Below are 15,795 nucleotides of genomic sequence, written 5' to 3' on the forward strand. Positions count from 1 at the left end.
AATGGTTTCCACACACTTTTTTTAAGAGTACAATTGGGAAGTAAATAAGAAAACTCAAACGAAGCAGAAACTATTGTTATTTTTGCGTCATTATCATCATTACAAATTCCTCAATTTGAAGTTCCCAACACTTTGTCAAACGTTGCCAAATACGAAAGAATAATTTTTCAATAAATCTCATCAGAAAGAACAACAAACAACGATAATTTTCGATATGGTTTGACAGTTGGACTTCAACGCGTCGCTTCATTCCAACAAGGTACTCATTTAATAAAGAATACAAATGCACTTACGGTAACGTACAGACTTTTGCACCGTTAGTCGAGTGGTAATGATCTTTTGGTAACACAAATTTTTTGGTAACACTATAGATTGCACAACCCATCGAGAATAGATAATTGATAACACGATTTCAGTACTCCACCACCCACTTTAAGTAGGGTTACTAAGTTTCTATAAAAATGATTATATGACATGGTCACATTTTAATAGCGACTTTAATCAGTGACGGGAACTATGGCAGAATTGATAGAACTTTCATTTTTACATCGATTTGAACTTTCGATTGTCACAACTGCGTCTATAATCGACGGGTACACCTGTGACTTTGGAAACAATTCAAAATAGTCCTGTCGCTCGAGCTGTTTCATTAGCGGTTCAGAACAATTTGTCAAAACAAGAGTAATGCCTCTACTTTTCATTAAATCTTTGTGTAACGTAGTTAAGATTTTTGTACCGCTTAGATCAACGTAAGACAAAGCAGAACAGTCAAGGATCAGATACTTGATATTCGCTACAGGAACGTCAGGGTTTAAGATTGCGCCACTGGTAAGCAACGTACTTGCAGTTGGATCCAGTGTCCCGTATTTTAATGGCGATACTTCGACATTTGGTGATTCCTTGTCGTGTACGGAAGTGGCAGTACGTGTAACTGATGTTGGAATCCTATGAGAACCTAGATGACTATCTACGACATGCCGAAAAGTCTCGCCGTTTGCAAAGTGAATCGCGCCAGCCTACAAAAAAAGAATAACATTGCTATAGTCTCAAGCTTTATAAAATAAAAGTGAATTCATTACCCAACGGAAAATCTTAATACCAGGAACTTCGACAGCAGCTGAAAAGAGTTCAACGTCGACATGCATTTCAGTTCCTAGCAAATGACCTAGAGTTGCAGCATACGGACGATGTCCACGGTAAATCAGAACAGTAATTGAGGCCACGACTCCGACGAGGAGACCGATATCGATGTCCACAATGACTACCGCTAGGAATGTAGCCATCCAAACAATCGAATCTAGCGGGGAAGTTTTCAGTGCAGACTTAAAATCTCGAAATTGTATGAACATCCCTTTCAGAGCCACGATGATGACAGAAGCTAGAACAGCTAACGGAAGTGATTCGAAAAGAGGGCCAATCCAAAGTAGAATGGTCAACAACAAACAGCAGGACACGACGCTAGCTAGTTGAGTTTCACCTCCGACAGATTCTTGTAACATACTTCGTGAAAGAGATGTTGAGACTGGCATACAAGAGAAAAAAGCGCCAAATACATTTGCAGCTCCCTGAGCAAACAACTCCTGGTTGCTTGATATTTCGTATCCTCGTTTTCGAGCAAAGATCTTGGCCATAGACAAACTGACGGCATAAGCTACGATGGCAACGGGAATCGTGTCAATAATGATGGAGGGAAAGAGCTCGTACGGTGGGCTCCGAGGTGTGGGGAATCCAGTTGGAATATGATTTAGAGTTTTGATGCCGTAGTCGCTAGTCAGATTTCCAAAATATGAAGCCGCAGTTCCAATTACGAGAATAATGAGCTCTGTCGGGATGGGGAACTTGATTTTCTTTCCATACCAGGGTTTCAGCCAGTCGTTGTGAACAGCCATTACCGTTATAGCGATGCAAGAGATGACAGCTTCTGCAAGATTGGTTGTGGGAAGAGCACCGAATATTTCAACGGTTGATCGAATGAGCTTAAATGATCCATTAAAGCGAGGGACTTTCAATCCTAACAGATTTTTCGTCTGTGAGACCACAACGTGTATGGCAGCAGCAGTGGTAAAGCCACTTACAAGGTGGTCGGATAATATGATTCCCAAAATCCCTAACCTGAGAATTCCCATTAATATCTGCCAGAGGCCAACCATAAGACATACAGCAGTTGCCACTTCAAGATTAGTATAGTGGATACTACTTATGTTATCCATTTTGAATGAATGTTCACTTGAAAAGTTGGCATCATCATGGCTACCATACTGGTCAACAATTTTACCAGTCATCAAGGTGGTTACAGCAAAGGTACCTGATTATTTGGGCACATTTCAAATTAAGATTAGTTTGATTTTTTCCCCCCTATGTGAACTTGTTCCTACCAATTGAAATGTGGTGAGAAGTTCCAAGGCACACATAAATCAAAACGGGAAAAAAAGCCATGTATAATCCAATAATAGGTGATACACCACCCAAGAGAGCATAACCCATTCCTAAAAGAAAAAGGGAGAATAGACAATTTTAAATATAAACTGGATATTTTTTGTTTGGAAAAAAAAAATAGCTTTTTAAAATTAACCTTGTGGTATGTGCATAATTGCAACTGTGCATCCTGACATAACATCCCCCATCAACTGGTCCTTCAATGAATATTTGGACAACCAGCCAATTATTGGAAACAGTCCACACCAAAATTCTCTTGATGCCATTGCAGAACATTGATTGGAACAAGTAGCCTTAAGTTGGCTAAACATTCCTTTGTTAACTATTAAAAGATAAAAATCAGAAAGTGAAGTAAAGCTGAGATTAGTTCATACATACCATTTTTATCAACAGGTGGATCATTTTTTTGAAAATTATCATCAAATTGTTCTTGATTGGAGAAAATTTGTCTTTCAACCTTAAGGAGCAGACTCTCTTTTTCATTGGCTACATTACTTTCCATTTTTTTTTCAATAGGCTACTATATGAATTGATCACAAAATAATACTCTAAGCTGCAATAAAGCTAGAACATTCTTTGGGTTATTGGCACTTACAGGCCAACATTGATCGTGGGATTCCAGTGTAAAGTTGACTTGAGCAGAGATTCACTTAATTTGACTAAAACATTTACACTGTTTCTTTAAGATATACTAGCTAGTTGGCTAATACTTCAACACTGACTTGTATTAAATACTTTTTTGCCCAGCACTTAGCATACATACAAATACAAGCACGGAAATACTATCCAGTCTATACTAAGTTTAAAAGTGCTGAGTCATCTGCAGAAAAGTAAACAATAATAATGATTGAGAAAGAAGGCGTACCCATTCGAACGATAAAACTAATTGGCAAAAAAAAAGATAACTGTTAATACTATAAATTGTTACTCAGAGCTCTTATCCGCTGATAACTAGGTCGAACACTACAGCTCTTGCTCTAATAGTGATTGTGAACTTGTGATGATGTCGTCATTTGCTACTTGTTCATATTGGCGACTTGCCGGATAGGCGGATACATGGTATACATAGTGGAAAACGAAAATTTGCATAGGACGGGCGATACTAAAACTCGGGGAATGGACTCGGGGTTGCCATTTCCCCTGAGCTTTAGCGTTGTCGAACATGGCCTACTTAATGGTTAAGGCCTGTAAACTTGAATCCTGCCCCATGAAGGCGAGAGGATCTGCCAAATTCCCTATCCTTTCCCCGGGCAAGAGCCAATCAGACGAAAAATGGAGGTTACAACTTCGCCATCTGTCGTTCAATACTGCTATCTCGTTAGAATGGTTAGGTAGCTTGATATAATAAATTTTTCTACGTATTTTTTCATAGCAATGGTAGCCGTATGGATAGCGAAGTCAGCTACCACACCACGGCACGGCGTTCAATTCTTGGTTGGGAGGTAACTTTTTAATTTGCAGTTTATAACAAAGGTTGTGTTTCACGGAATAATTTATTCGAAAAATTTTGCTGGAATTATGCAAATGTCTTTTTTACCCTATTTAGTCGTTTTCCTCAACATCTGCAGTTGAACTTAGTAGGAAAAACGCATTTCGTGGCATCTAACAATTTGTTATTTAGTTTACAACGAAATTTACATCTTAAAACACCAGATGGCGAAGTTGTAACCTCCATTTTTCGCCTGATTGGCTCTCACAGGGACAGGGCTAGGGAATTTGGCCACGCCTCTCGCCTTCATGGCAGTGGATACAAGTCTACAGGCCTTAACCATAGAGTAGGCCATGTGTCGAATGGGGTCGGGGACTCAGGGTAAACAAAAAAAAAAAAGGCTAAAACTCGGGAAATGGACTCGGGGGTCGTCACGATTTTGTCGTCTGTTCTAGACTGTTATTGTCAATTCTTTTGACATTTTCAGAGCGTTGAGAGCCGTATGACTCGTATGATAAAACAAAACAAAGCCCAAATAAGTCGATTATAACGCAAGCAAAAAAAAAAAAAAAAAAAAATTTGGTCCAAGTTATTATTTTATACATTTATTTAAATTCTTTTCCAAATTAAGGTTTTGTTGTTGGATGGCATATCTTCTATTTTCTCTAGTTTTAACCCATATTCACTTGCTACTCTTTTTAGATCATCAATGTCTCTCAAACCCCATTGCTGATCTCGAGCTTTCAAGGATCTGTCAAAATTTATATTGCTCTCAGGACTTATTATACCATGAAATGCATAAGGTCCATAAGTTAGCAGTACACCTTTTGAACTTAATAGCATACTAGCTTTCTCAAACAGTGACACTGTACATTGCCAAGGGCTAATATGAATCATATTAATATTAATTATCAAATCGTAATTCTGTCGTGCTAAATTCCAGCGATCAACTGAACTTGTGATATCAATAGCTAAAGGCGACAAGATATTTGTTAATCCTGATTCTACTATATACTCTTGAATACTCGGTAAGTTTGAAAGAGTAAACTCTGATGGTTGAAATGTCATGAAAGGCAAGTTCTTGGCAAAGTGAATGACATGCTGACCGGTACCCGATGAAATTTCCAAACAAAAGAGATTACATCCTTTGCTTTCTTCATAAGGGAGATTTTTTTGCAAGATTTCCAAAATTGGATCTTTATTACGGTCTGCAGATGAAGCAAATAACTTATTATTGCTGCCCATTTTCTGTAAATCAAATTTTGAATAAGAATTAAGTTAGACAACAACAAGTAACTTGAGTACCTTGAGGACCAATTTTTTCGTCTTTAACTTTGCTAGAAAACCCAGAACATGAAATAGTTTGAAGATGATCCCACTGTCTACAGCACTGGATCATTTGTTGCACTACTGGCAAACAAAATGTTTCCTGATAATTGTATGCTATTAAAGAAAATAAATTAGTAACAAAGAATAAGGGGTCAATTTTATTTAATTGCAGTTACCTACCCTGTAAACACTTCTGAATTTCACAAGCTACTCTTTTGCATGGATCCTTTTTTGGCATTGAACCTACATTGGACGCAATATAAAAGGTCGAGTCTATTATCACCAGTGTCATGGTGTATTAGTATGGTGGGGGAACTTTTGTTGGAATCGGCTATCTCGAATGAAGCCAGTTTCCGGACAAGAGGCGGAGCTTAGTGACAAAGGCAAGCCAATTGCAGGGCTGGTCACCTATTCTTGGTTCAATTCTTTGGCATGTCATTGGTTCAATTCTCCAAATTGTCCACCAGGCAGCGCTGATCATAGGTGACCACTGGCTTCAGCCGAGATAGCCGAAGTTCCCCCACCATACTACACGCCGTTTTCGTTACGCGACGTTGTTACGTCGTCTATTTCCACGATAAGTTTTCTTTCAATCAGTAGGCCATGCTTTCAATAAGGCCACTGCTTGTCTATTGACACGAAAGCCTATTGACCCTCTCGTTTTCGTTTCTAGTTTTGGAGATGTGACTTTCGCAACGACATCTTTCGTTACTTTTACTAATTGTTCTGCTATTGCCACGAAATTCAATTGGTCCACTTTTTCCTCTTTTTTCTTCTATTTTTGAAAATGCAGTTGTCGTCTTTCGTTACTTTTGTTGATCGTTCTGCTATTGCCACGATTTTTTCAAAAATTGGATCATCTTTTTCATTGAGCGGCTTTCCGGCGCCTCGCGTCGCTCGTGGGTCTCCCTATATGTCCGGTCTTTGCGTTTTTTGAATTATTACTTTTCAAACTAATTTAACAAGATTCCTTCGGTAACGTCCTTCGGTATTTTTTTAAACGTTAAAGAGACAGAAAATCAAGGTTATAGTAGATTAATACATACTATAACGTTTGGAAAATTCTGTTTCCCTTTATTATCTTCCATAATTGATTCTTTATAACTTATTGAAAAATAATCTGTAATATTATGAGTGGTGCGAATTATGAATGGCGGAGGATTCGCCCCGCCACCCCACGTCGCACTTCATGTTTAGATTAAGTTATAGCAATATTTATTACTATAGTAACATGGAATTAGAAAAATTCTTAGTTACATATTAACTACAAAGAAATGGATGTGCTCTTATAGCAGTTAGATTAAACCGCCGCTGAAAAATCTTTATAATTAAGGCATATAACCTAAGTGTTTTACGACCGGTTCCGAAATCGATACCGATGGTAGCGTCGCTAGCGATATTACCATTGCTTTACTTCGACTTTTGTTACATTATTTGATGTACTCACCAACCGGGCCAAGCATTCCCTTATATAAAAATGTTAATGTTGGTCTAATGGTTAGTAACTCGGGCTGCCACTCGTATTTTTTAGGGTTCGAATCTCGATCTCGAAAAATAAATTTGTAATTTTTGAAAAATTACACTTAAAAAGCTTTCGGAGGTAAATGGAAGTGGAAGATCGGTGGTAACTCTTCACGACCACCAGAAGATCTTGATGACTGTGAAGAGGACAAGGGAAGAAGAGAGAGATGACCCAGAGCTTCAAAATGAGTATAATCAAACATTTTTAAATGGGACTCAACTTCTTGGTTGATGACTAACTGTTAAAAAAAGGAGGAATAGAAATTTTACTTGATCAAAAAATTTATTAAAATCAAGACAAAAAACAGTAAACAAAAAAAGGTGATAATAAAACAAAAGATTTAAAAAAGTAATAATGGGAAAATACAAAGTAAAAAGAAGAATAAAGACGAAATCGAAATCGAACATAAAAACAAAATCAAATAATAAATACTCTCCACTCCCGTAGCAGAAAACTTGTCTTGCTAGGGAAGATCCAAACTTTTTTTTTGTTTTTGTTTACACTGCTGAGCATGCACTGACAGTTGGAAGGTTACGCAAAAAAAGCGAATTCACTGCCTAGGATTCGGCAACCAGCTAGGTAACAAGTACGCAAATTAAATTTTTAAAACAGTAATGAAAACAAATGAAAACCCCGTTACGCCATGTATCAAATTTTGACAGAATTATGTACAAAATTTGGTGACGATTGGTCATTCAGGGAAGAAACGTATAAAGGAACACTAAATGGACATTAAACCCTCTGAATTTCACTACTAGCTACTACTACCCTACCCCCTATACCCCACATCCTATATTGTTAAGGACCTTCGTATATAAATATACCTCAGGGATAAAACATTTTTTTATTGTTACGTTTTTATGTTTTTATTTCTATCTCTAATTTTTGGAAGTAGCAAATATGAGTGGCATTCACTTCACTCATGGCTATCTTTTGGCTAGTTCTTGATAACAAATCTGCATCTTTATTGTTATGCATCATATAACTTCAATTTTTCTGAAAGCCCTAGTAATATTTATTTCGTTTTCTTGGTTTTGAAAACGATTCCGACAATACCCGACAATACCAACCTTGTTGATTACGATTTTTACTTTTGAGTTTAATCTCAGCATTTCTGGAATGGTGCATAATAGCCGACAATAGACACATATAGGTTATTTCTGTCTGTGTCACGTTTTCATCGCCATTTTTCGTTTGGTCCTGACGAATTTTTGCAGATCAGATTTCCTAATAAATAATGCTTCCAATGATTACTGCTGTCCATGACACTTAATATTTTCCCCATTGTTTCAATTATGCCCAACGGAGAATATCGACGACCGCAAGTAGTACTTAATTTCCGTCTTTTTTTTTACTTCCAAAAAATAAATTTTTTTTAGCGTAGTACTTAATTTCCGTCTGTATATCTTCGAATTATTCTTGCATTTTCTCACCTTGCATCGTTTTCCTTATGGTAGCATTTTTTTTCATAATCCTGTTCATTTTCTTAGTAGTACGGCTCACGAGTTTTATTTCGCAACGATTTCTTTCCGAGAATTCTTCCGATAAAACGGTGAAGATTTTTTATGAAACATCAATACATCATTATCTTTTTCTTGTTTATGCTTTCAGTTTCGTTTTTCCTGTAGTCATAGACACATTGGATCACACAGTGTGATTTTTTGCTGAAATGAGTTCGATAGGGACAAATTCCCAAGGAAACTCTTCCACTAGCCGTCGCTTCGAATGTGAGTTCGATCATAGTGGAAATCTCGTGGAAATCTTTTATTAGCTCTATCATATCTAAAAGGGTTGCCCTTCGTCAAATTTATTTCACGGAGTGGAAAAGTGATTTTCTTTTAAACTGATACTCGAAAGTCGTGCTCAACTTTTTCAAGATCTTGTCCGTGTTTGAACTTAGTGAACACGTGCTACACCAATCGTATAAAACCCGGCGAAATTTTGGAATAATTTTGAATGCCCATGCGAGTTTGTTCTCCCGTTATTAAAGACATGAAGCAGGGTGAACGGCTACTGCAAGCGTACCAAAAAGTTCGTTGTGACGGAACCCCGACTGACATGACCGGAAACATAAATTTCATGGTCTACCCTGAAAAATATCAAGCAGTCATGACTAACGCGTTCATGGAAAGGAAGACTACAATTTGATTTTGCGTCCTTTGCAAAAAAAGTGTTGAATTTGTTAGTTTACAAAGGTTTCCGTCGGGTTTTGTGGGTCTGGGATTATGATAGTAATTCTGGTAAATCTGAACTTTGCAAATTTTTAATGATGAAGAGGGGTTTCCAGGGGTTTCCAATTACTTTCTCCCAGTCGGACACACGATCTGTGTGGTTTAATAAAACCATTTGCAAAAGGATTTGTTTTTGATTGTTCACGGAACTCATTTAGTGGTAGTAGCATAGGTCGAATCAACGCCATGTATGAGGTTTTGGAGGACCTTAAAAATAAGTTCCTGAACTGCGTCATGAAGCTTAGCTCAATCTGATTTCTATTTTTTATTGCAACTTTTTTTTTAAGTTTCTCTTCATTAAATAAAAATCTCGAATAACTCACTTTCTTTAACAATTGTTTCTCGTATTTTATTTTTCGTGGCAAAAGACACGATTACACTTATCGCTACGCAAATTGTAAGCGATTATTTTCAAAAGGGTAGCTTACAATCATGTTACTAGCCTCAGGCACAAATAAATTCACATTTGACACTTGTACGCCATCTATCCGACGTTTATTTTATTTTTCGTGGTAATAGTCGCTGTAAATATTATCGCCACGCAAATTTGTAAGCGATTCTTTTCAAAAGGGTAGCTTACAAGCAAGTTACTAGCCTCAGGCACAAATAAATTCATATTTGACAGTATACGCCATCTATCCGACGTTTATTTTATTTTTCGTGGTAATTATTAATTAAACACTTATTGCCACGATAACCCTTTATCTACCGTCGGGACATCCGTGGCGATCTGGATCGTTCTAATGCCTGTCGGGACAAAGCCCTATAGGGAATCCTCTCTTAATCCTTGTTGACGTGGCGTCTAGAAGTTGAAAACTTTTATCGGCTCACGTCGATAAATGGATAACGGAGACGTTACAGGCTTTCGTGGCAATAAACAGTATTTTATTTGACGTAACGAAAGATTTCGTCGCTATAGCCGTTTGAAAAAAGAATGGTCACGACAACAGAGGACCATTACGCTTTCGTGCCAATAGACAAGCAGTGGCCTTATTGACAAGAAAGGGTTTCGTGGTAGCAGACTATTCCGTCGGCCGCATAACGAAACCCATCGTGGCAATAGATTTAACCAATATTAAAAGGGAGAGATTTTATCACTATTTCAATATTTCATGATGTCATGGTCTACGCGTGGTGGCAGTAGCTGTACTGATGTCGTTTTCTGGACCGTCCGCACTTTCCTTCTCCCCCTCCCCCTCTTCCATCCACCCGGGGATCTCACTTTGAAACACCCCCTCAAAAAGCTGTGACGAGGCCTTACGGCCAAATCTTACAAGGTGACTTTACCATCTCCTCATAGACTTTTTGGCGGGAACGAATATATAAGGCGAGGGAGGCAGAAAGGAAGGAGGTAGAAAGAAAGGAGGTAGAAAGGAAGAGTTAGAGTTAGGGTGACATATTCGGTACTCGCGCCCCTTTTTTTCGATACAATGAGCCTACTTACTTAAGTACCCAAATAGGCCAAATAATCTCTCAAATAAGCTCTTTAAGTAGATTTGCACAAACAAGTACATTTTTTTCAGTAGTGCATGTGCATCGCAACTCATTAAGATGCAATTATTACATGCCCAAATAAATTTTTTACGCTCATTTATAATTTACGTTATTTGTTATGATTGTGAAGATTTGGCAAAAATGTCAAGCAGACAACCATTCGAAATATTGTCACGTTCAGCCTGTTTCGTGCGGTCTAATCATGTTTCCTTTCTTCTATTGTGTCTGCCTGGTGGCCGCTAGATGGTGTTGGTTGCTTGGCTGCTTAGTTAAACCAGATTCGTCCTTCTATTCTTGTCAGAGTTCGCCTGCTGTTGTCCGGACCGGTCGCAAGCTAGTTTGCTCTGTTCTTTTCTGTGCGTGTTCTTTCCCTGTGTGTGTGTGTGTTTCGCTCTATTGAAGTGTGTGTTGCTCATGTTAGTTTAGACCCACTAGGGGCACCATCGGAGTAGTTAGTAAGTTAGAATAGTGTAGACCGATGATGTGATTCACTGTCCCGTACTGTGCCAGTGTCGACGGCCAGCGTCTCAGTGATTTACATTGTAGTGTCACATTCAACAAGTGTATTGATAGCCATTGTGAAATCGCCCGTGACAATATGCTTTGATAAATTTTTCAGTTACACATTTCTTATAACTTTGAGTTTTTTTTCTCAGGCATACGTATCAGTGCAATTGTAATAGTAAGAAAATGGGTAATCCAGTATGGAAACACAGTCCCCCTTGCAAAGCCCATTTATTATTAGTCGAAATATTCGAGAATGGAAAGATCAATGCAAAAACTACTCCCGAGGAAGCTTTTTTCCTTTCATGCGGAGTTTTGAGTTTTCAAAATTTTCATTGGTCGTCTTTTCCAACAATTTTCGCCAGTTAAAGCTACTGAATGGACTTGAGTGTATGTCAGATTTTTTAAAAAATTTTGCCTTTTTATTTCACACACATTCACTTGTATCCTGTTGCAGTAATTGACACAAAGAAAAAATTGACACTAGACGATGCTGCGGGTTGCTCTTCTTCCAACTCGTCTGCTGGCAACTCTACTGAACGGTCTCGCTTTGAGGAATACGAAGACTGGGTTGAAGATGATTTAGAAGACAGGGATTCGAGGATTACTTTCCATAACTATCCTCTGCTCATCGATATATACCACGATTCGGAAACCATGGCAGAAAAAGTGTGTGTGTGTGTTTCATTGCCTAGTGGCGTGGTTGAACCTATTCAATTATCTTTTAGGCAGTGGCCCGGCTTCAACTACAGCCTCCATTTCCTACACGTGGCCAAAACTTCTTTACACTGTCGATGGCCTCTTCTCTTCTGAAATGAAAGTCGAAACTGGAAAGCAAACAACAAGTTCAATGATCGTGGGCTTAAAATGCGAATTTAAAATAATTCACAGCAACGTTCAAAGTATTCCAATGGGAACTATGGACATAACACTCCCGACTGCAGTCCAAACTGACCCTCAAACAACATCGTACAAAGTTGGAAAAATAGCGAAGAAGTTATTATGTGCAACCTTCCATTCAATGTACACTTAAAAAAACAGTATTTGACATTGCATTTGCAGATTTCTAAATTTCCATTTGTATTTTTGTTTCTTTGTACAAATAAAAAATTAATAAGGAAAGGACACTTAACTAAATTGCGCTTTTTCTCGTACATCCCTATAGGGCTCTTTACAGTTGTGTTTTCATTTCCCACATATTTGGCAACGCAGCAGCCAATATGAAAGCGCGAAACCTACCAGCCAATGAAAAGTGCGCAAGGGTGAGCGAGGGTGGCGAAATCCACCCGTTCGGAGGGAGGGGCTTCGCTGCACTTCTTACTCTGTCTCGCGTTGTGAGATTGGCTACTGCGCTGCCAAGTGTTCACAAAACAAAAGGTAACTGTAAAGAGCGTTAAGAGCCCTATAGAGTGGTTCGAGGTTGCCATCTTGGATGGTAATTTTCCCACCTTTGGTGCAACCACAACCCCAAAGCATTTGCATGTTTTTTTTTTCATTAAGCAGAAAGACAAAGGAGAGTGAAAAAGAGGGACTACTGACGACCCCTTTCTTGACGCTGACGTTATGAAAGAGACCACTCCAAGTTAGGGTGTTCTCCCTCATTACGTCAGCCTAAACCTATCAATAGGGGGTGGCCCTATCAGACCCTATCAGACCCCAAAGATCAACAGACTCCCAACAGACCCCAACCCCCTTTCGATAGCTGAAGATTTCGATTCTAATGATGGACATGTGACTGTCAATTATGTTAACAAGGCAGGCGGAACCACGTTGGTCAGTCTCAACGATATTAGCCAGCAAATAATTGTTTCTTTTTCTGAAATCCACTCTATTTCATTGCCTGCAGTCTATCTACCTGGAGCGATGAATTGCAAAGCCATGTTTTTCCACAGCCCGCCAAGACGCGAGCGACTGGATGCTCAACCCAGCAGTCTTTTCGAGAATCAGTTGTCACCGGATTCTAGCGATAGATCTGTTTGCGTCGGCCTGAAATGGACTACTAGAGGAATTCGTGAGCCGAGTGAGCCCAGGGGTTGGCCAAGGCGATCGATGCTTTCAGCTCGGCATTAAGATTGGCATCTGCTGCTAACGTACGCCATCCCGTCGTTTTTCCCTGATCCAGCGAAGTCTGGGGAAAATCAGGAAAGAAGAGGCCGAGCTAACGTTAGTAGCGCCTTATTGGCTAACACAGCCCTGGTTCCCCTCGTTGTTACAGTTACCATGCGAAATGCCAATGGTGATTTGTCACGAAGACGGCCTTCTAGCCGTCACGACCGGGCTGTCTCACCCCTTCCTTGCGAACGGCGGCCCATTTCTAACCGTTTGGCGGTTATCAGGATTAAGTATGAGGCATCCGGAAGGAGTCAGCAAATATTTGCGGCCAGCAGATATTTGATGTCAATAATATATAGATATTGAAGATCCAAGCGCATGGAACGCTTGCAATGATCTGGTTTTGGTCTTTCAAACAGCTAACTTTGAAGTTAGCTGTTCTCCTGGCCCCTTTTAACCTCCCAATGTGGGGTTTCCGAGTTAGCAGTTATTGAGTTTAATTCCATCCCTAGTAAGTGAAATTTACGCTGTCCAAATTGCGTAAAAATAAAAAGAAAGGGCCTCTTTAAGTCCTTTGCTCGCCCGAATAAATCTCCAAAGAGCCTCGGAGCATTTGTAGCAGCCAAAACTAACTAAAATCATGCTAAAATATGGCAAACAAGATAACAAGATTTTTGTGATCAGAGGTTTCGGGATTATATTAAAATCTTTCGTGACCTTTTTACTTTAAAATAATCGTCATCGTTTACTTTATACGATAATGGAATCATTTGACGCGTAAAGTACACCATTAAAAATATATATATAGCTTTATATATAGCTTTGAAAAATCACAATGATTCTGCAGAGTCAAAAGTCTCTCAACTAATGCGCTTTAGCGGGGGTTGGCGGTACTTTGCTGCAAGTTTTGTTAGTACAGATGGTGATTGGCTTGTTTTCCCACCCTTGATGGTCCACCACAACCCTATCTGTCTACCCCGTGACCTGTGCACATCTTCACCGTATTTCACGTGTAACCCGCGCTGTGTGATGTTAAACGTGTGTTAATATGAATTTGTGTTTCATGACGTCTTGGAATGGTTAGTATCTACGGCTTTACAACCATGTATAGTACCCTACAAAAAAATATGAACAGCGATTTTTTTGTTTTAAGCCACCAATCCATATATCGGGAAACTGTGTTTGGCTTTTTTACATAAATTTAGGAGGCTAGGAACAAAGCGAAAGGTGGGAAGAAAGTAATGTCTGGAATAGCCTTAGGCTCGTTGTCAATTTTTGGACAAGTGACAAGAAAACCTAAAAGCTGCGGGAATAATTCGTTGTTCATTTTTTCGCGCCATGACAATTCCAGACAGCCTGTCTGATTTTCTTCATATTTTTTGGGGGGATGGGGTGGAGACATGGCCATGGGCTAATTGAGCCTATAACTCATTTTTTCATTCTTCCCAGTTCCCACCATTCGCTTTGTTCCTTGCCTCCCGAATTTAGGTCTAAAGCCAAACAGTTTCCCGAAATATGGATAGGTGACTCAAAACAAAAAAAAAGCCGTTCGGATTTTTTTGTAGGATACTGTACGTGTCCAATGACTTGGCAGTGGAGTGGTTGGTAGCTACAGCCTTACGGCCTAGGGCTTACAAGTCCGCTGAATAGCAGAAGAGTAGACTAGCTCTCGAACACGTCCTGCTGCCTTAGTTTGTCGGTTATTTCGACTAGTAACACAGAGAGGGTATACTGTGTATATATCATTGTTGTTGGTGTGAGATGTCAAAATTGGTTTCATCCTATTACTACTTAATGTCGTTTGCTTAGTCATAATTTCCTAGTATTCTTCAAGGCTGGTGTTGGCTCTGGCGAAGCGGACACCAAAGTTGACATTCTTACCTATTTTACCTAGTGTAATTAAGATTTAGAGTAGTCTAGATCAAGTAGTCGGTCTCTTCAGTCCTGTCCTTTTGTACTTATTTTGTGTGTGTTCTTATCAATCTACTGGTTCGTGTTGGTACCAGTAGTGGCGAGATTATTCATTGACTGCGTCTTTGACCAGCATTCCATTATTTCCCAACTCTTACGTACAATTATGTTTTTACGCTTTTCTTACAATTCCACCGAGTCTGCTTTAATACTGATTTTCCCTTGACAGTGGAGATACAGGGTATTATTATTACAAACAACTCTGGCGGCTTGTGATTGTGCTTTGGTGGTTCGTGTCCGAAGTTGGCAATTGACCCTGTGTATTGATTTTGATTGATTGTGTGGTCGACTAGATGGCGAGATTTAATGCTCATCCAGTGGAAAAACTGGTAAAAGAACGTGACCCTATCGTATTTTATGGTGCATTAGGGGAAGATATATTAGAATGGATGTTAAATTTTGAACACATTGCTGAACGGAATTTATCTAATGAGGCAAGATGTTTGAGAGATTTTGACCATTCTTAGCAGTTCAAGAAAAAATTAGTTAAATCCATATACCATGTGAGCCTGCTCAGTTCTGCAACGGTAGAACGAACTAGCTGAGAAAGTATATATATTTATAGTAAAGTTGAGAATATCCTTTGGTTTGGCTCAGTTTCGTGTGTAGATTTTCAGTTATGGCTTCCCAATTGGTCTTCCACAAAACCTGTCACTCCGACTCATCAAAATGAACGCGAGGGATCAACCCCAACTTGTCGCCTGCTCTGCACTGGTCCAGAGAGAACCAGCTGAATTGGGCATCAATGGGTATGTATATATTATATAAAGTGAGACTAAAATAAAATAACAAAATGCTGGTAGTTGAAATAAATGAAGGAGATTTTT

The 15,795-nt window shown here is 39.1% G+C and overlaps 2 protein-coding genes across 4 annotated transcripts; both read right to left on the bottom strand.

Annotated features, from left to right (window-relative positions):
- Positions 1-60: 60 nt before the first annotated feature.
- On the bottom strand, positions 61-3,592 carry LOC124210017 (sulfate anion transporter 1-like). Of its 3 annotated transcripts, none has more exons than XM_046608283.1 (6): positions 3,302-3,588; positions 2,815-2,956; positions 2,573-2,758; positions 2,376-2,486; positions 1,080-2,305; positions 61-1,016 (listed from the first exon to the last, which is right to left on the bottom strand). In XM_046608283.1, the coding sequence occupies exons 2-6, from the start codon at positions 2,936-2,938 to the stop codon at positions 498-500; spliced, it is 2,166 nt and encodes a 721-aa protein (XP_046464239.1). In that variant the 5' UTR covers positions 2,939-2,956; positions 3,302-3,588; the 3' UTR covers positions 61-497. The 3 variants fall into 3 exon arrangements, with proteins under 3 accessions (XP_046464239.1, XP_046464238.1, XP_046464237.1); XM_046608282.1 differs by having other exon boundaries at positions 3,032-3,588; XM_046608281.1 differs by having other exon boundaries at positions 2,815-3,592.
- An 862-nt stretch (positions 3,593-4,454) lies between these two features.
- On the bottom strand, positions 4,455-5,476 carry LOC124210020 (methyltransferase-like 26). Its single transcript, XM_046608286.1, has 3 exons — positions 5,375-5,476; positions 5,171-5,308; positions 4,455-5,113 (listed from the first exon to the last, which is right to left on the bottom strand). The coding sequence occupies exon 3, from the start codon at positions 5,108-5,110 to the stop codon at positions 4,475-4,477; it is 636 nt and encodes a 211-aa protein (XP_046464242.1). The 5' UTR covers positions 5,111-5,113; positions 5,171-5,308; positions 5,375-5,476; the 3' UTR covers positions 4,455-4,474.
- Between the last annotated feature and the right edge of the window lie 10,319 nt (positions 5,477-15,795).

Source organism: Daphnia pulex, chromosome 12 (assembly GCF_021134715.1).
Source record: "Daphnia pulex isolate KAP4 chromosome 12, ASM2113471v1".
NCBI classification, from domain to species: domain Eukaryota; kingdom Metazoa; phylum Arthropoda; class Branchiopoda; order Diplostraca; family Daphniidae; genus Daphnia; species Daphnia pulex.

Coding starts and splice junctions, on each gene's coding strand:
- LOC124210020 (XM_046608286.1), bottom strand. CDS start 5,110: ATGGGCAGCAATAATAAGTTATTTGCTTCATCTGCAGACCGTAATAAA.
- LOC124210017 (XM_046608281.1), bottom strand. CDS start 2,938: ATGGAAAGTAATGTAGCCAATGAAAAAGAGAGTCTGCTCCTTAAGGTT. Junction 2,759..2,814: donor TCCACCTGTTGATAAAAATG/GTATGTATGAAC, acceptor ATCTTTTAATAG/TTAACAAAGGAATGTTTAGC. Junction 2,306..2,375: donor TTCTCACCACATTTCAATTG/GTAGGAACAAGT, acceptor CCAAATAATCAG/GTACCTTTGCTGTAACCACC.